A 20,250-nucleotide genomic window follows, 5' to 3' on the forward strand; every position below is an offset into this window, starting at 1 on the left:
AGCCACCCAGGAGCCCCGAGTAAAAAAGTTTTAAAAGCTGCAAATGCCATTATACAAAACTTTCCATGTCAGAAAAAGGAAAAAAGGGAGCTTCAGAGAAAACACAAATTACTAAGGAAAATTCAAAATGACTGATGCAACCACTAAATTGCACAGTCCGACGTGAGGATCCTTCTGTGGCAAATAAACTAGACTCACACCAATCCACAGTGTACTTATTAAATGTGACAAAAACAGGTGATTTGGAGCCCTGAGCCATTTCTCAGGAAGAGTGGGAGCAGAGGCAACATGGACAGTGGCTGAGCAAACAATGTGCAGTGAAACCAGGAGCTCCTGGGTAGCTTTGCTCCCATCCCATTTAGCATATGGGCAGATTTCCCTAAGAGTCCGTTCCTTACTCTCCGCCTGAAACCTAGCATTGCCTATCATTTCCACGTCAGTTTTTCACTCTGCAAGCGTCTATACCTTCTTCCAGTATCCACAATGTTTAAGGCAAAATTAAGCAATTTAAGCTGCCTCTAATTCCTTGTGGAAAGAGGCAAGATTCAGATACATAAATAAAAAATGTTCAATTTTTATTTAAAGAACCAAACTTCTAGTAAATGCTTGATTCACTCCAAAGGCAATTAAGTGATCTTCCACTGTCCTAAATTTCTGGACCGACAGCACTGCTCCTCTCTTCCAGAGTATCTCCAGCTCTATATCTGTTCCAGGGTGGACGTGCCCTAAGCGCCAGAGAAAGTGGAAGGCCACAGCAGCTTCCTGACAAAGAAGGTAAGAGTGACAAGATTCGCAACGGCTGCCGCGTCTCTTTCCACACCACCCTGGTGTGCTGAGATACACTGTTTCCTCTGTAGTATCTGTTTCCATGTGCAGGCTATTCCCTTTTAGTAACTCATGGAATCCTTCCAGCAGAAGGTTAGGAAACTCGGTATAATGGTAGCTGCGAGCGTGCCACTGTGGGGTCCCTAGGCTCCCTGCTGCCCAACATGCTTGACTCCACTCAGTCCAAGGTGTGAATTATTCTGCAGACGGGGCTTAATCTCCCTAGATTTGAGTAGCACCTACTCAAATAAAAAAAATAAAAATAAAAATAAAAAATCAATCAAAAAAAAAAAAAAAGATAATGTAGAAGTGTAAGAGGAACAGCAATTGATTTCCAGATGAAAGTAAGTGCTATAAAATAAGGCCCCAGAGAAAAAGCAGACTTCCTGGAAACCAAACCTTAGAATAAACCTGAACATGCAGTGCATTTCTCTACCTCAGGTTTAACTAAAGGATGTGGTCCTCCCTAAACAAACCATTCACGGTGTTTGTAAACAAATGAAAAGCTTGATTGTACTAGTTTATGTTTAGTTACAAAGACTACAGCAATTTCTAAAAAGAACAAAAGAAAAAAGAAAAGCAAAAAAAAGTGTGTGTGTGAGAGAGAAAGCTGGGGAAACAATACGGAGCCTCCTGGGGAGCAATACTGGTTGAACTTTGCCTCTGTTCTTCCTGGAGCTGCCCTTGTAGAAGTTGGCTCTTCACCAAAAATGAAGTTTTAAGAAAGCAGCAATGAGAGAAGGCAAGAGGTTAGACAAGAGATTATAATCAGCCTCATTACGAAACAACTGTTACTTCTGATCAAATGAAAATATGAAAAGAGAGAGAGAGAGATGCCTAAATGCAAAATATAACTGTCAGATTTTGCTCATTTAGGATTAAGAGAATACATACCAATGTGTTTAGTACTAGGTTATGTTCCTCCCCCAGCCCCCAAACCCAAATTTTCCTTTGTTCTATTCAACTTATGAGTATTCAAAGTGTGTCCATGTGCTATGAGAAGCAGTAGCCCACCAGTAACTAGGAGCAAAACTAGCATAAATCTATGCCTTGACTTCCCAACTATAAATTGTACGATTTGCCCAGCTGACACCTAAAGGTTATACACGGCATTAAAATCCATGTTTCCTGACCCTCAACCCAAGTTTCTTACTTTTTTTTCTCCTTCAAATATGAGAATAGGCTGGTTTGCATCAAACTTCATTAATGCAGAATCCATCTACGGTTATGGACAAGAGTCACAGTGTCCTCTTTTTCTAGTTTAATCTTGAATAAAACAAGTACGTTGTACATTCCATCTGCAGACACCTAGAGGCAGGGCTTTGTGGAGGGAATGTTTTCCTGTAGCTTAGGGAGCAAATTCTATCTTCATTTACTTTTACTTACTGTTTTTTTTAATAAAAAAATTTTTGGGGGGTGGCACCTGCGTGGCTCAGTCAGTTGAGCCTTGGACTCTTCATTTCACCTCAGGTCCTGATCTCATGGTTTGTGGGATCGAGCCCCACATCGGCTGTCTTGTGGAGCCTGCTTGAAATACTTTCTCTCTTTCTCTCTCAAAATAAATACATTAACATTTAAAAAAAAATTTTTTTTTTGCACCTACTTTTAAATTCTATTCTTTTGACATCACCATTTAAATGCAGTAAGTATATTCTTGGTCAAATGACGTTCTTTAAGATGACACACTGGTGATTTGGGAGGTTTTTATGACTCTCCTTTTTTGTTTCTTGTAATAAGCACCCTTAATTGCAAACAAGTTGACCAAGCCACCAAAGGAGGGATAAGGACGAAGTCTATAGTCTGTGTCTATCATTCTACTAAATGACATCTCAGTAGTCATCAACTTCTCAGGCATCTGAATGGGCAAAGGTGGGAAAGGGAAGGGTTTAACTAAAAGATAGAGGGTACTCTCCAATCTTTTAAAAAAGGAGCTGAGCTATGACCGTCAAGTGCTATGGGCTACTTAGAGCTTTCCTTCCAAGGCAGAATGTATCTGCAGGCATGGTAAGGGCAAGCCTAATTCCTGAAGGCATTATGGTAATGTGGGCACCCTTCCTCCTACCACTACTCATTCCTAGACTATTTGCCATGGTCAGAAGAACCAAAAACCCTCTGATGGAAAAGCTGTTACATGCCTTTCCCCTTCCTCCCCCAATAAACTTCACTTCAAAAGCCACTGAAGATTCCCTGATTTCCAGAAGCCTGCCATGCTTAGCTCATTACAGTAAAATGACAAATGTCCACATCCCTGACATGTGCTCCTGTCCTCGATAGGAAATGGAGATGCTGACCTTTTCCCTCTTCCTTGTCCAGACCAAGATTCAGGAAACAAGTTATCACTTGTATTTTTCTTCCCAGATCAACTTTTACTGGCAAATTCACTGAAGGTTAAGTACCACTAAACAGTTACCATTTTGACTCCAATTAAGGCGGTGGTCATCTCTCCTAGATCATTAATTAGCCCCTCCAAATTCCTGATGCTTGATAAGTTGTTGCTTCATTAAGATAACAGGCAGGCCCCAATTATTCTGAATTGGTGCGGGGGGTGGACTCCAGTGAAACTACACCAGTCCCTGCACTAAGTCTGGGTCAGGAAGTATAGCTTATCTTCAAATTATCCCACATTTTACAATTTTAGAAAGATAGGTGCATGATGATAACCAGTACTTAATACAATGCAAGTATATTGTACCCCCCCCCCAAAAAAAATGGAGAGATGCATCTTAAAGACAACAGGCTACGACTCTTCTGCTCCGCAGACCCTGGAGGGCTGAGTTTAGGAGAGATGGCTGGGTAAAGAATGGTAAGGTGTTTTGAGTCTGCTTACTTTTCTCCTCGACGTCCTTCCTTTCGTTACCACTTTCAGAGCAGCACTAGAAGAAGAGGTGTAACAAACACATTAAGACTGGAGTGACAGGTGGAACTCCTCAGGATTCCCAGAGGGCGCGAGGTCCCAGACTCCCTCCCCTGGGGTCTTCCTGAGGGGTCAGGGCCATCTGACGCAGGTGGCCCTGAGGACCACCACTGCCACCTCCCCAGAACCGCTGGAGTTACCTTGCCCAGCCTTCAGGGCATGTCTCTACGTCCCTAGAGACAACTATCTGTGTCATCTCATCAGGGTCGCCAGAGCCACCGCCCTGGGACCACCTTCTCTGGGAGGTCCGTGCCACCTCGCCAGATTGGAAGGCCTGTCTCCCCGGGCCACGGAAACCACGTCCCCAGGCCGCCAGGGCCACCTCACCGACGCAATCTCCTTTGGGAGATCTGTGCCACCTCTCCGGGCTACCAGCGTCCCCTCCCCGGGCCACCAGGGCCGCCTCACCAGGGCTGCCGGCGCCTTGCCGATCTCGGCGGCCGGGAGCATCCCGTCTCCGCGCGAGTCCTCGGCTCCATGAGCAGCCAGCGTGGCTTGTAGAGTTCCGCTGAGGCCAGCGGCCAGACACCGGCTCTCCCTGGGAGACCGTGGGGCTGGGCGCCACCTCTACTTCCCCTCGCCGTCTCTCTGATTTCTTCCTTTCCTCCCAGAGAGGCCCTGCCCGCGCAGCCGCCAGCCATGCGCGGTGGCGCCCTCTGCTGGCAGGGGGCCAGCACGGCCGTTCAGGAAGCGGGCGCCAGCCCCCCAGGCTCTCGGGAGAAAGGGGGGGCGGGCCTTCTCAACCTCCGCCACACCTCCACCTCGCGGGGGTCCTTGCGGATGGAGCTTGAAGGTACCCCCCACCTTCTACACCATAAATTCCTTGTGAACTTGTGTAAATACCTTGTGTTCAGCTTATCCTTTAGATGAGACCCCAGATGTTCTCGGAGTGTGAGGGGGCTTGTTGGCCAACTTTAATGTAATTTGGTCGGCCTGTTTCGTTGGGGGAAATTCCAATGTCATTATCTTGGGATCTTTCTTTTAAGGCTGATCAGACCCAGCTAGAGATGACCCTCCACTTTCCTGCCTGTAGGGTGCAGATCTGGTTGTAAACGACTGGGAGCTGAATAGCAGAAGAGGACTCAGCATCAAATATGCACTTTACCCCGTGCAGAGGCCCAAAAAACGTGGCCTTTGACAAGAAGGAGGAACATGAGGGATCTGGAAGCCAGAGGTCGGTAGAGCACCCAGGGATTTGACTTCAAAAACAAACATGGGAGGTGGTACCAAAAAGACTAAAACAAAGGAGGGTGGGAGGGAACAACCCATAGAGGAAACAGAAACCACTTAGTGAGAAGAAAACTTTAAAATATATATATTCTGTATACATTGTCTATATACATTGTACATAGAATATATATAATCAATATCTTGAGATGTGAGGTACCACTGCAACCATAAAACAATAAATAACAGGATACTATTTTTAAAAGAGTATTTAGAGGGGCGCCTGGGTGGCTTAGCCGGTTGAGTGTTGGACTTGATCTCGGCACAGGTCATGAGCTCACCATTCACGAGTTTGAGCCCCGACTGGGGCTCAGCACAGAGCCTGCTTGGGATTATCCCCTTCTCTCTCTGCCCCTCACCTGCTCACTTGCTCTCGTTCTCTCTCTCTCAAAAGAAATAAACATTAAAATAAATAAATAAAAAGTATTCAGAGACAAATATGATTGCAGAAATGGAAAGTTCAATAAAAGAGTTGGAAGATAAATGTTGGGAAATATCTGAGGGGGGGGGAAGCAAAAGGACAAAGAAATGAAAAATAAGAAAGAAAGAAAAAAAAAAGAAATTACTTTCTTTTTCTTCCTGGTTTCTTCCTGGACCACTGCAGGAGATCCAAAATCTGAAAAATAAAAGAGTTCCGAAAGAAAAACCAATCAGTCCTTAGGGAAGGAATGATCATCACCAAAAAATTCAAGACAATGTCTCCCAACTAAAAGTCACAAGTTTCCAGATTAAAAGGGCCCACTGAGTGCCCAGCACAATGGATAAAAGATGACTCATCCCAAATCATCATTGTGAAATTGTAGGACATGGGGGGGGGGGGGGAGGGGGACAGACAATCCTAAGCTTCTAGAGAGAAAAACAGATCACTTAACAAAGAGTCAAGAGTGAACATAACTTTCAATTTCTCAACAGTCACAAAGAAAGCTAGAAGACATAGGAGCAAATTCTTTTTTTTTTTTTTTTTAATGTTTATTCAGTTTTGAGAGAGAGCGTGAGCGAGGGAGGAGCAGAGAGAGAGGGGGCAGAGGATCCAAAGCGGGCTCTGTGCTGACAGCAGCCAGCCTGATTAAGGGCTTGAACTCAATAAACCGTGAGATCATGACCTGAGCCGAATTCTGACACTTAACCGACTGAGCCAACCGACTGAGCCACCCAGGCACCCCATAGGAGCAAATTCTATCAAATTTCAAAAGGAGATTTATTTCAAACTAGTATTCTACACCTGATGAGTCAAATACCAATCAAGTGTGGGTAAACAATAAAGGTATGTCCAAACATTCAAAGATCTCAAAAAATTTCCCTTTCATTTACTTTTCCTTCCTCAGGATGCTTCTGGAGGTTGTGCTCTACTAAAATGAGGGACTAAACAAAGAAAAAAAGAAGATATAGGATATAGGAAACAGAAGATATAATGCAGGAGAAAAATGATTTGAGAGGCCCTGACAACAATTCTTCACTAGACATGGATTGGTACAGGTCCAGAAGGCCCAGAAGAGACTCCATTTTCAGATGAAACTGATAGAACACCTCGTCTATCTAAGTCTTGGGAAGCAGAGATTGAAACAATCGTTAAAAAGTTTGGGCTTGGCTTGGTGATGGATAGTAAACCAAAACAAGATAATAACTGCAGGAAAAACAAAAAGTGATCATAGTATATACTACTTGGCCCAAGATGTAAGTAATGTTTACCTAATCATAATGAAGTAAACAAAAACCTATTGAAAAAGGACAATATAACTAGATTGAGCAGATCAAAGGATGAAAAGTGTGGTGGCAGTGGGGAAAAGGATAGGGAAAGAAAGAAGAACTAAATCCTCATTTCCCACTAAGTGAAATCAACAGATAATGCCTAGAAGTGAGAAATCGAGAAATAGCAATGCAAACATTTTATATAGAGAACTGAAAGTAAATATCAAAATAACCAGTTAAAAGACAAAAATGACTGCCTTTAAGGAGGGGGAAATTGGGGCGCCTGGGTGGCGCAGTCAGTTAAGCGTCCGACTTCAGCCAGGTCACGATCTCACGGTCTGTGAGTTCAAGCCCCGCGTCGGGCTCTGGGCTGATGGCTCAGAGCCTGGAGCCTGTTTCCGATTCTGTGTCTCCCTCTCTCTCTGCCCCTCCCCCGTTCATACTCTGTCTCTCTCTGTCCCAAAAATAAATAAACATAAAAAATAAGTAAAAACATTAAGAAAAAAAAATTTAAAAAAAAATAAAAAAATAAAAAAAAATTTAAAAAAGGAGGGGGAAATTGGTAAGGGGGGGGTACAGTCTCTGCTCTTTCATTGCAATTTATAAGATTTCTACAGAATTATTTGGCACTAAATCACAGACATGCATACTCTGATAAAAATTAAAAATAACATTAAAGGGAAAAAAAGATTGCTCTAAACCCAGATTTTTGCTTCTGGAGAATTCACTTCTGGTAAGGGAAACAGAAATGAAAATAAATTAAGATTGAATGCAGTAGGCTCAACAACGGAAATGTTTGCAATGACTGAGGGAGCACAGAAAACAATTGACTACTATCTGGGGAGTGTAAAGAGGCAATCTTAGATGGACAGAATAGTAGGCAATAATAAGGATGAAACAAGAGATACAGTGTATGTTTTGGGCCCTTACCAGTCCATAGTGCTGGTGTGGATTAAAAGCAGGATCCCGAATATTATACATAACATACATGTTAGGATGTAATTTGAAAGTCAAGGAGAACATTAAATTGTTAAATGATTATTAGAGGGAGTTGGAATTTGGGACAGGCTTTGAACACTTCTGTATTATTTTAACTATAAAAGCCAATAAAGGGCTGTCATTTTGAAAAACAGAAAACTAAAAATGCATGTTTCACTTGGACCTTGTCTGAGGCGGTTCAGGATAAAATGCAGTAAGTTTTGATCATGGATCTAGCTAGCTAACAGCCAAAGGAATGTGAATGTTCTTTCCTTCCATATGCATTTATGAGGCGTTCGGCCTCAGAGAAGATAATTTTTAAAGTATACAAAAATTTAAAGTTTAGGATTGAATTTTTACTGTGTCTGTGGTAAACATATGTGCAGTTGCTGTCATTGGGACATTAACCTATGAATTAGCCATAGCCCAGGACATGTGATTATACCTGGATTAGGGACAGAAAACTGTCCTCAACTGAGGTGACTGATCTCAGAGAAAGACAGTATAGAATCCTACCAGTCTGAGTGAATTATCCATACTGAGTATGGATAATGTAAACCCAGATTTTAAAAACAAGTCTACCACTACTATAGGAAACAAAGTGGGGTTGTTCAAAAAATTGAAAATAGAATTAATATACAACAATACCACTTCTGGGTATATACCCCAAGAAATTGAAAGCAAGGTCTCAAATAGATATTGGAGCACCCGTGTTCATAGCAGCATTATTCACAATAGCCCAAAGGCCGAAGCAACTCAACTGATAATAGGGGAACAAAACGTGCTATATATATGTAATGGAATATTATTCAGCCTTAGATAGGAAGGAAATTCTGCCACATGCTGCAACACGTGTTGCATCCTTAATGGATGAACATTAAGGAAATAAGGCAGTCACAAAGGGACATATGGCTATATGATTCCACTTATAGGAGTTACCTACAACTGTAAAATTCACAGAGAGAAGAGTAGAATAGTGGTTCCCAGGGCTAGGAGGTGGGGAGACTGGGAATTTGCTACTTCCTGGATAGAGTTTCAGCTTTGCAAGGTGAAAAGCCTTCTGGAGATGGATGTTGGTGATGGTTGTACAACATTGTGAATGTACTTAATGCCACTGAATGTACACTTCAAAATGATTAAAGTGATAAATTTTATGTTGCATGTACTTTACCACAATTTAAAAAACCAAGTCTAATAGAAATTAAAGGACTTGAAATAATATATAGGTGTTTCACTGAGGATTGAAATTTGGCAAAATAGTGCAAAAACTATTAGAGGCCAGAATTTGGTCGCGAAACGTGTGCTACTTGAAGAGCATGGAAGGAGTGTGGATTTTATTTTTCTTCACACAGAAGCACAAACTTGCTATGATCAGTTTTTTTTCCGGAGCCTATCCTATTGAGGAGCCGTCAAGCAGGAGGGGTAAATTGAAGAAGTGGGAAAATGCCTCTCTCGGATCCCCTGCACTTGAAGGAATAATATATAGAACAATATATTCCCTAAAGTTATTCTTTTCCTTAAACTAGCCGCATGTGGGGGGCAACACAAAACGGCCATAACCATGTGGAAGAAACCTTTATTAAAATACGTGAAGCATTCGTTAAGGCCATGGCCACGGCCACTTTAGAAGTCCTAAAGACTGTCTGAAGGACTCTTTGGTGCACGATGAAATCCCTGTTTGCCCGGGCCCTGGAGAAATCACTGTTTGCCCAGGGCCTGGACAGGCTCCCGCCGCCGTGAGCTGGCAAAGCCGCAGTGAACCAAAGAGCTTCCTCCAGGCAGAGGCCACTGGGTCACTGGGCGGCGGAGAGGGGCGGGGCCTCGTTGCTCCGGGCCCGCGCGGAGGCGGGGCCGGCGGCGGAGGGCGGGCCCCGCCCCGAGGGTGGGGCAGATTAGCGGCGGCGCGTCGCGGCGCAGCACGTGTGAGAGCTCCGCGGCCGGCGAGTGCACCCGCGCGCTCCGGGCCCCAGGGGCTGAAGGCGCTGACGGCGTTGCCTATGCCGGGGCGCCCTCGCAGCTGGCTGTTCCGAGTGGCCCTCGTCGCCGCCGCCCTCCTGCGCCCAGAGCAGCGCGCCCGCCCCCTCGCCGCCCGGCCCGGGCCGCGCCCGCGCTCCCAGGCCCCGGGTAAGTGCGCGGCCTCGCCGCAGCCACCCGGGCTCCACGGCCCGGCCTTAGGGCCCCGCCCGGAGGGGCAGTGCGGCCTGGGAAGGCGTCCCGGCCGCGGCGTGAGCGCACGGCTTGCCCACGGCGCCTCCATTACTGGCCGTGCCCGCGGAAGCGCGGCTGGAGCCTGGCGGTCCTCCTCCCGCGGTGCCAGCCCCGCCCCCCCTTCCGGGGCCGATCGGCAGGGGGCGCAGTGCCCTCCCGCCTCCCTGTGGCGCTGGCCGCCCTCCGTTCCCAGCCCCTCTCCTCCCTTTCTTTGCCCCGGGAGCTCCCTGAACTCCTCTCCTCGCCAAAGAGAAAACCGGCCTCTATCCCGGGGCCCTTACAGCCTCGGTATATCGCGGGGCCGGTCTTCTGCAGGGTAAAGCCCACGTGCTTTCTCTCGTCCTCGTTTTCACCCATCACTACTTAACTGCGAGGCTACTGCAAGCCAGGCAAGCACCCAGCTGAATGCTTATTTTTGTACGTTTCCCAGAGTAGGAGCCAACAGGTTGGGGACCAGGAGTGTTTTCTCCAGCTCTCCACCGGGTCCGTGTTTAATGAGTGGATGTTTGGAGGTGCTGCTGTGCGTGTTGAAACTCATCTACGCCGAGTCCTTACCGCCAGCCCTGCACTGAGAGGTTTAGAAGTACATCCTAATTGCCTGGGTTATTAGTGCCTGCCAAGAAGTAGGGTTTGGAGAGAGTTTCGTTTGCCAGATATTTAATCCCGTTGTCAGGCCACTTTTTTTTTTTTTTTTTTTCATTTCAAAAATCTTGGATTACCAAGGGCTTTTGTTTCAAGTCTCCAGTCGTCTGTGCAGTCATATTCCGTTCCCTTGGGAATACCTTGGCAATTGAGGGATCTGTCAAAAATAGGCCGTACAGTCATAGTGAAAAGGGGATGAATAGGCGATAATTTTGTTTAATCATTTAACAGCTCCTTTTGAACATCTTTTGGTAGAGGCTGAGGCGATGCAAGTATTAATAAAAGGTATATTGACCCCAAGTAGGAGAGAGATACTGCAGTCCAGCTGGTCCGTTGACTTAAGTTTTCTCCTGTTTCAGGTCCTTTACCTGTGCTGGTCCTGCTGCCTGGAACTCTCCCCATACACATCTTTTCATGTCTATAGTTCTTTCTCCCCTTCCCTTTACTCTGCTTTATTTGTAGCTCTTACGGGTGTATGTCTCTGAGATTATTATTGTTTTCGTTGATACTTCCTTAAATAAATATAAACTCTGGGGCACCTGGATGGCTCAGTGGGTTAAGTGTCCGACTTAAGCTCAGGTCACGATCTCGCGGTCCCTGAGTTCGAGTCCTGCGTCAGGCTCTGGGCTGATGGCTCAGAGCCTGGAGCCTGCTTCCAATTCTGTGTCACCCTCTCTCTCTGCCCCTCCCCCGTTCATGCTCTGTCTCTCTCTGTCTCAAAAATAAATAAACGTTAAAAAAATTAAAAAAAAAATAAATATAAACTCAAAGAGGACAAGAAATTGCCCCTTTTCCCCAGTGCCTAAGATAGTGCCAGACTCATAAGGGGTACTCACATATTTGTGGGATGAACAAATCTAATGGACTTAATGATTTTCCATATTAGAATGTAGAGTGTGCTCTGCCCTGAAGAAAGTGCTCTTTATTATATGTGTGTGTGTGTGTATTTTTTTTTTTAACGTTTATTTTACTTTTTGAGAGGCAGAGCACAAGCAGGAGAGGGGCAGAGAGAGGGGGAGACACAGAATCTGAAGCAGGCTCCAGGATCTGACCTGTCAGCACAGAGCCGGATGCGGGGCTCAAACTCACAGACTGTGAGATCATGACCTGAGCCTAACGAAGTCAGATGCTCAACCGACTGAGCCACCCAGGCGCCCCAGAAAGTGCTCTTTGTAGTGAGCTAGAGGGGTTGTTGACAGTTTGCAGAGGCTGGAGGATAGAAGTATTTAAAGGGGCGCCTGGGTGGCTCAGTCAGTTGAGCGTCTGACTTCGGCTCAGGTCATGATCTCGTGGTCTGTGAGTTCAAGCCCTGCATCAGGCTCTGTGCTGACAGCTCAGAGCCTGGAGCCTGTTTCGGATTCTGTGTCTCCCTCTCTCTCTCTGCCCCTCCCCTGTTCATGTTCTGTCTCTCTCTGTCTCAAAAATAAATAAAACATTAAAAAAAATTTTAAAAAGTGGAAGTTGTATTTTGAAATACAGATAGGACTAAGACTAATATGGCTTTAGATGTTCATTTTACAGAAATAATGTTAAGGGATTATCGGTGTTGTATTACAATTTTGAAAATGTTAAACTTTTGTTATTGTGGATGTAAAGAGAGCTTATTGGTGAATTTAGTATCTTAATGAAAAAGATTTTAAAATATTGATAAAATTGTAATATTCCTAATGTCAGTTGGGTCATTTGGAGTATAAAAGAAACAAAACCCATTTTTTTAGTATTCCCTTCAAAAAATTGCATAGGACTTTGAAGCTCACAGGTAAGTATCAATAGATTCTCTTCTTGGTGGTGGTGTGGTCTATATTACTTGACTGATTACTATTTTGAATAGTGTATTTGTGCAGCGTAGCATCTCTTTAAAAAATTTTTTTTTAAATAACATTTAAAAAACTCATAAAGCTGTACTCTCTACCCTTCCTCCCCTTTTTAAAAAGCCAGACATTTCAGCTTTGAGGTAGCATGCTTGAATATGTATATTTGGATTTTCCTGAATGCAAAACTTTTTCTTAGGGAAATCACACTGGGGCATCCTGAGTGGTTTATTTTTCTGATTGAATTCTTCCCAGCATCTTCAATGTTCACAAGATCTGCTCGCTCCCTCCCCTCATTTAAAAATTAGATTGCAGGAGCACCTGGGTGGCTCAGTCAGTTAAATGTCTGACCCATGGTTTCGGCTCAGGTCACGATCTCCTGGTTTTGTGAGTTCGAGCCCCACATCAGGCTCTGCACTGCCAGTGCAGAGCCTGCTTGGGATTCTCTTTCCCTCTGTCTTTGCCCCTTCCCCACTTGCTCTGTCTCTGTCTTTCTCTAATAAATAAACCTTAAAAAAATCATACTGCATTTTAGTCTTCCCTTTTATATAGTTCTTGCTCATGAAAACAATGCTAATTTGAGCTCTGTCTCTCCTAGTCCAGAAGTTTGAACAGCTGTTCCAGTAAATATGTTCTCAGTTTCTAGGCCCACTGAAAGAACTTAGCAAAATACATATTAAGTGACTTATAATCATTGGTACCATGTATATTTTAATAATTAATGTGTACGATAGGGTTATTAGTTAAAGCAAATGGAAAGTATTTGTAATTTCATTTGAAACACAAAAGTGAGATTAGTTAATGAGCTTGTCTTGTAAGTTAAATATAACAAGGAAAAGAGATTAGGCAAGTGTCCACAAATATCGAGAAAAGACTGCTCAAAAATATTAAAGGCCTGTTTATTTGGTGCTGTTGGCAGTGCTTTGAGGGACTCTTAAAATTAAATGGTATTTGAAGGAAGAAACCCGTGTTTAATCATTAGCCCAGAGAACAAAAGAAGCCTAAGAAGCTTTGTTTTTTCCCCAGACTCAGCAATACAGTTCTGCTGTACAAACCATCCATAATAAATATTAATGACCAGTAGTTGAATAGGAACAGCTATTACAGACCTTTGAGCAACTCATCATTTTTCAGCTTTGCAGAGAAAGAAACCTCAGCTTAGAGAGGGTAAGTGGCCCACTCATAAACGGCAGAACCTAGATCAGGTCGAAACCAGTGTGTGATATTCATATGTGTGATCTGCTAATATTCTCATGCCAGGGATGTTAGGCATAACAGTGCTGTTTGAAACTTTCCAGGATTTTATTCACGAAATTACTGATGTGGGCGCAGCGGAGAGCAAGGAGTTGGGTGATGACCATGTCCTGACTTAGGTGACTGGTAGTTGGTGGCAACGTTCCCTGAGCTGGGAGGTATAATGTGTGTTGGTGGTGGGAGATGATGAGATCAATTTAGGGCATGGTGAATTTGAGCATTTGATTCAGCTCTTCCTAGCTGGGTCAGCTGGAGTAAGACACCGATATCTGGCAATGCTAATGAACCCGGAGCCGTAGGGTGGAGGAGAGGCTTGAATGAGCTCACTGGGTGCACTCTGCAATTGCTCAGCTTGACAGCTATTGCTTTGGACTTAACAAGCAAACTGGGAAGTCAAAGATGGGTCTTGGCTAGAAAAATGTGAGAGTGAGAAGGGAACAAGACTGGGGTAGGAACCTAGAGATGCCCAAATTTAAGCAGCAGCAGAGAAGGAGGGGAAAAGAGTACCCCAAGAGGCAGGAAAAAAGGGGTAGAAAGAGTTTCAAGGAAGGAAAGTGGCAAACCGTGTCCAGTTGGGAAAAGATGTCAGTTAGAGCCAGGCTTGAATGACTGTGGTTTTGGCACAAGGAAGCCATCGCTGAACTTTAAAAAAAAAACAAAAACAAAAAACACTTCATTGGTGTGTGGGAGGCAGAAGCCAGATCTTTCACTAAACGTCAGCTGCACACTGGCGGGGCGTTGATTTGATTTGCTGCAGTGTCTTTTCGCAGTGCCTGGAATACCGCCTAGCGCAGGGTGCACAGTAGGTATTTGTTAAGGGGATGAAGTGCAGCGCTTAGGAGTGAGTGTTAGAATGGCTGGACTTTTAGGAGGGTTGTCTTATTTAAGGGAATGGTTATAATGAGTGGTCTAGTGCATATGCTGGAAAGAGGGGTAGACATCTGTCAGAGGAGGCCTGCAAGCAGGACTTGAAGAAGACTGTACTGACCAGGCATGGCCATGAGAGTAGGGATGGCTGTTTAAGAGGGGAAACCAGCAGCATCCAGGAGCACAGACCTAGACAGTAGGTTTGATACTTGGTTGGGGTTTAGCACGGATCATGAAGTAGCACCAGTGAGCAAGAGTGTTGAGTGGTGGCTAACAGATGTGGAGGTTTGGGGCACTTGAAGAAGTGAAGGTGGAGAGGGGCACTTGGGTGGCTCAGTCAGTTAAATGACTGGCTCAGGTCATGATTTCATGGTTTGTGAGTTTGAGCCCCGCATCAGGCCTGCACATCAGATTTTTTTTTAATTATTAAAAAAAAGTGACAGTGGAGAGACGGTATCTTGGGACCTGTTTGAAGAACACGTGATGAGAGAGAGCAGAACAGAAGAAAGGGTAAAATAGTGGTTGATCAGAACACAATAGTTTGTGTATCTTTTTATACTTCATATGTTTGAAATTTTTTGTAATAAAAAACTTACCGTAGAAGATGTGATAACCTCCCCATGTTCCCATCACTCAGTTTCAATAATTATGAACCTGGTTTCAAATCTATACCCCCTCCACTTCCATTCACCACTGGTAAATTATTTTGAAGCCAAATTCCAGACTTCGTAACTTTTCAACCATAAATATTTGTTAGTGTGTCTAAAACATAAGGATTCTGTTTTTAAATGTAACCACAGTAACATAATTGCACCTTTAAAAGTTAACAGTACTACCTTGATGTCATCAAATATTCCCAGTATTTTGCATCCCTCATCATCTCAAATGCTTACTCATTTGTTTTTTAAAATTTACATCCAAGTTAGTTAGCGTGTAGTGAGTGCAACAATGATTTCAGGCATAGATTCCTTAATGCCCCTGACCATGTAGCCCATCCCCCCTCCTACAACACTTCCAGCAACCCTTTGTGTTCTCCATATTTAAAAGTCTCTTATGTTTTGTCCCGCTCCCTGTTTTTTATATTATTTTTGCTTCCCTTCCCTATGTTCATCTGTTTTGTATCTTAAAGTCCTCATATGAGTGAAGTCATATATTTGTCTTTCACTGACTGACAAATTTCACTTAGCATAATACCCTCTAGTTCCATCCACGTAGTTGCAAATGGCAAGATTTCATTCTTTTTGATTGCTGAGTAATACTCCATTGTGTGTGTGTGTGTGTGTATATATATATATATATATATGTATATATATATGTATACCACATCTTCTTTGTCCATTCATCCATCGAGGGACATTTGGGCTCTTTCCATACTTGGGCTATTGTCAATAGTGCTGCTATAAGCATTGGGGTGCATGTGCCCCTTAGAAACAGCACACCTGTATCCCTTGGATAAATACCTAGTAGTGCAATTGCTGGGTCGTAGGGTAGTTCCATTTTCAATTTTTTGAGGAACCTCCACACTGTTTTCTAGAGTGGCTGCACCAGTTTGCATTCCCACCAACAGTACACAAGAGATCCTCTTTCTGTGCATCCTCACAAACATCTGTTATTGCCTGAGTTGTTAATATTAGCCATTCTGACAGGTGTGAAGTGGTATCTCATTGTGGTTTTTTTAATTTATTTTTAATTTTTTTTAACGTTTATTCATTTTTTGAGAAACAGAGTGTAAGCAGGGGAGGAGCAGAGAGAGAGGGAGACACAGAATCCGAAGCAAGCTCCAGGCTCTGAACTGACAGCACAGAGCCCAAAGCGGGGCTTGAACTCACAAACCATGAGATCATGACCTGAGCTGAAGTCAGACGCTTAACCCACTGAGTCACCCAGGCACCCTTCTCATTGTGATTTTGATTTGTATTTCCCTGATGATGAGTGATGTTGAGCATTTTTTCATGTGTCAGTTGGCCATCTGGATGTCTTCTTTGGAGAAGTGTCTATTCATGTCTTTTGCCCATTTCTTCACTGGATTACTTGTTTTTTAGGTATTGAGTTTGATTAGTTCTTTATAGATTTTGGATGCTAACCCTTTTTGTGATATGTCATTTGCAAATATCTTCTCCCATTCTGTCGGTTGCCTTTTAGTTTTACTGATTATTTCCCTCACTGTGCAAAAGCTTTTTATTTTGATGAGGTCCCAATAGTTCATTTTTGCTTTTGTTTCCCTTGCCTCTGGAGACATGTGGAGTAAGAAGTTGCTACAGCCATCAAATACTTTTCTAAATGCTTTTTTTAAATAGTTGACTTGTTTGAAGAAGGATCCACTCGTTGCATTTCTTTGTAGGTTTATATGTAAGTTCCCCTCCCTCTTTTTCCCCTTGCTTTTTATTAGTTGAGGGAACTGTCTTTGTCCTGGTAGAGTTTCCCACATTCAGAATGTTGCTGATTGCTTCCCCATGGTGGTGGTTAACATCTTCTGTCTCTGTGTGCTGTCGAAACTACCAATTAGACATAGAGTTTCAGTCAGAATACTTCACAGCATGTGCTTTCAGGGACGTGCAGTGTCTGCCTGTCATGTATGTTAGTGGGCCATTCGTGGTGCTTGTCCAGGTCCACTATTTCATTAGGCATTTGCTACTTAGTGTGACTTTGATCTCTACAGGTGGGGAACAGTTTCAGCACCTGTTCCAAGAAATCTACAAAATGTCTATAGAAGGCTGTTATACCACTCTGAATTCTATGGCATGTATAAAAGAAATAATGTCCTCAAAAAATCTGCAGACTTCTTGAGGGGGGAAAGGGGACTAGCTTATTTTGTTCCTACTATATCTAACCAGGATATAGTGTTTATCATTTCATTTAATCTTCACGGCAGTCTTGTGATACACATGTCATTCCCATTCTACAGATGAAGAACAGGGGCTTGGAGAAATTAATTTACTTCGACGGACAGCTAGAAAATGGCAGGAGAAAAGTATGGTACCCAGGTGCCCACATGGTAGTGCAGATGAAGGGAGGTAAAATGGGAAGACGGAGTTAGTAGAGAGGAAGGCACAGCAGTCAGGACTCATGGCCTTCAGATGAGCCTTGAAGGACTGATGAGGCCAGGGGTGATCTTAGACAGGTGTGGAGGACTTCCCATTGGAGAGAGCTCATGAGCAGTCAGACTGGAAGCAGGAACTCATTGGGACTGGGCCTGAGTTGTTGCAGGTGTGTGGAAGATAATGGTACAGGTTGCTGGATGATGGGCAGTGTCAAAGCAGGATGGAGCAGACATTTCTGCAGAGGAAGTAATTGATGTGGCTTATGACCATCAGTTGTTAAAAAGGAGCTTGATGAACTCTCTGCATTCTGGAAAGGAGGTAGACATGTGCTGACAGCAAAGTCCCTGAGCCACGATACTGATGTGGTTGTCATTGGCTGTGCTTTCCTCCCTGCTGAGAGTTCAGGCGTGGAAAGGTATCAGGATCTCCTAGTGGACCCTGGCATGCCAGCTGGGACGCCATTGCACGTTTGGGGTTGAGAGTATGTGTAACACAATGTAGTGACTGGCTTCCGGATGTTCCCAGGTACCTGTGACACCTCAGGACCATAAATGGGCTTGTCTTCCTACTTCCTGCTTCTCTTCTGGGGTTCCGTGTTAGGAAGAGCTCCCCTGTCCTCTGAGATCCCTAAGGCAGAACACCTGAGTCATCCTAGGGTATTTCCTTTTTTTGCCCACATTTGTCATCCAGTCCTGTTCCCACCACCTCCTAAATGTCCCTGAATCCAAACTTTGTTTCTGTCACCCTTGTCTCAGTCTTAGATCATGTTATACTAATTTCTTGACTCAATTTTGGTCATACCCTCTTTTTTAAGTTTTCTTTTTTTTAGTGATCTCTACACCCAGTGTGGGGTTCAAATTCACAGCCCCGAGATCAAGAGTCACGCACTCTTCCAACTGAGACAGCCAAGTGACCCTCAGCTGTACCCTCTCACCGAATCTCCTATCTAACCCCTGTTTCTCTTCAAAGAGGCACTGCGACACCTTTCTAACTCACGAGTCTAGTGGTGGTTTGGTTTTCAGGATGGAATCCCCTCCATTCTGCTGGTCTAGCATCTGCCCACTTGCTAGCTTTACCTCCAGACTCGCCCGTTGTGTGTTTTACCCTACTTGGGCTCCCACGCCTCTGCACATGCCTGACCATCCCCCCCAAACAGCCTCCTCCCCATGTTCTGCGACCTCACCCGCTCCTCACAGCCAGGCTCAGGTGTTCGTTTCTGGTCTGCCATAAGGAAAGGTGTCTTCTCTGACACCCTCACCAGCAGTGCCCTCTGAGGTCTTTGTTCCTGTAGTCCCCGAGTGACCTGCGCCCTTTGTGTCTCCCACATTGGCGCACAGGCTCTGTGAGGGCAGCCTTGTTGATAGAAAGTGAGCATGAATAGCACCAGCATTTCATAAGCCATTCTTTTTCTTACTTGACCTTGCTTAGAACAAATAGAGAATAAATGCTTTCCTAATTGAATTAGAGGTAATTTTTGTATAGCTGTGGTCTACTTCTGTTCCAGATTCTTGGTTTCTTCCATTTTCTTTATTTAATTTTTTTGTCTTTCAAAGGAAATTGGTTTTACTGGCATCTTTCTGTACCTTTTCTCCCATTTTTTTTGTAGTCATCATCCCTTTTTCTTTCATTTTGTGCATGTATTTGCATTCTTCTTTACATTTTCTTTCCATTCTAGATTGTTGACAGTGAGCCAAGATCAGATGTGGATTTTTTTTTTTTAAGTTATCTCTAGATGGGCCTGAAACTGATGACCCCAAGATCAAGAGAGTCACGTGCTCCACTGACTGAGCCAGCCAGGCACCCTTCAAATGTGGATTCTTAAACTTTAGCTCATTGTTGTTATTATTCTGTTGTAGATGCTTCTGTAGTTGGGTTTCTTGTTAACTAGGCTTTGGAGAACCTTAGAATGTTAGTTTTCTGCTCATTTATGTTCTTTATGAGTATGCTTAGTAAGTTCATTAGCATTTTAATTATAGCACCTCCGTATATAATTAATGTAGGAAAACTTTTATCCTTAATTTACCAAGAGCACCAAGTAAGGTCAAATTAGATAAATGTATTTATTTTGACTGCCACTTGTTACCCCTCTGGCAAGCCGCCCAGTCCTGGGAGGTGTGTATGGCTTCTTAGACTTTCCCTCATTACATTGTGTGTGGGTTGCTTACATGATAGTCTGTATTGTTTAAATTGTGGCATAAAAATAATAAAAAAAAAAAAATTAAAAAAAAATTAAAAATGAAAAAGGGGCGCCTGGGTGGCTCAGTCGGTTAAGCGTCTGACTTCGGCTCAGGTCACGATCTCGCAGTATGTGGGTTCGAGCCCCGCATCGGGCTCTGTGCTGACTGCTCAGAGCCTGGATCCTGTTTCAGATTCTGTGTGTGTCTCTCTCTCTCTCTCTGACCCTCCCCCGTTCATGCTCTGTCTCTCTCTGTCTCAAAAATAAATAAACGTTAAAAAAAAAAATTAAAAAAAATTTAAAAAAAATTGTGGCAAAATGCACACAACACATAGCATCATCTCCACTTTTAAGCATACAGTTCAGTAGCGTTAAGTACATTCATACTGTAGTGGAACCAATATGCAGAACTCTTTCTAATCTTGCAAAACTGAAATTTTATAACCCATTAAACAACTTCACATCCCCCTTGCTTTTTTTTTTTAATATGATACTAGTATGCGTTCCTGTCAATAAGTGTATTTATGCACTATTTTTATTTAATCAGGTTTTTTTTTTTTTTTAAAGAATAATCTACATGAAACAAAGTTCAAGTGATCAACTACGGTATTCACTAAA

At 43.6% G+C, this 20,250-nt stretch overlaps 2 protein-coding genes and 1 long non-coding RNA gene across 10 annotated transcripts in view; 2 read left to right on the top strand and 1 right to left on the bottom strand.

Moving 5' to 3' along the window:
• The window catches only part of RINT1 (RAD50 interactor 1), a 30,522-nt gene extending 26,062 nt beyond the window's left edge, over positions 1 to 4,460 (bottom strand). For 2 of the 3 annotated variants that reach the window (XM_043588626.1, XM_043588627.1), the window contains exons 1-2: positions 4,148 to 4,326; positions 3,653 to 3,698 (exon numbers count right to left, since the gene is read on the bottom strand). In XM_043588626.1, the coding sequence (XP_043444561.1) occupies positions 3,653 to 3,698; positions 4,148 to 4,189 (88 nt within the window). In that variant the 5' untranslated portion in view covers positions 4,190 to 4,326. Of the gene's footprint in view, positions 1 to 3,652; positions 3,699 to 4,147 lie in introns of all 3 variants that reach the window. The other variant, XM_043588625.1, reaches the window with a different exon arrangement.
• LOC122487768 lies at positions 4,416 to 6,686 on the top strand. The gene is made up of 3 exons (XR_006298465.1): positions 4,416 to 4,532; positions 4,773 to 4,913; positions 6,292 to 6,686. It is a non-coding gene; the product is annotated as an uncharacterized LOC122487768 (long non-coding RNA).
• A 2,831-nt stretch (positions 6,687 to 9,517) lies between these two features.
• Positions 9,518 to 20,250, top strand: part of PUS7 (pseudouridine synthase 7) — a 56,198-nt gene continuing 45,465 nt past the window's right edge. For 3 of the 6 annotated variants that reach the window (XM_043588630.1, XM_043588632.1, XM_043588635.1), the window contains exon 1: positions 9,518 to 9,757. In XM_043588630.1, the coding sequence (XP_043444565.1) occupies positions 9,631 to 9,757 (127 nt within the window). In that variant the 5' untranslated portion in view covers positions 9,518 to 9,630. The remainder of the gene's footprint in view (positions 9,758 to 20,250) is intronic. The other 3 variants (XM_043588629.1, XM_043588631.1, XM_043588634.1) reach the window with 1 other exon arrangement.

The sequence above is a fragment of the Prionailurus bengalensis genome, chromosome A2 (assembly GCF_016509475.1).
Source record: "Prionailurus bengalensis isolate Pbe53 chromosome A2, Fcat_Pben_1.1_paternal_pri, whole genome shotgun sequence".
In the NCBI taxonomy this organism is placed as follows: Eukaryota; Metazoa; Chordata; class Mammalia; order Carnivora; family Felidae; genus Prionailurus; species Prionailurus bengalensis.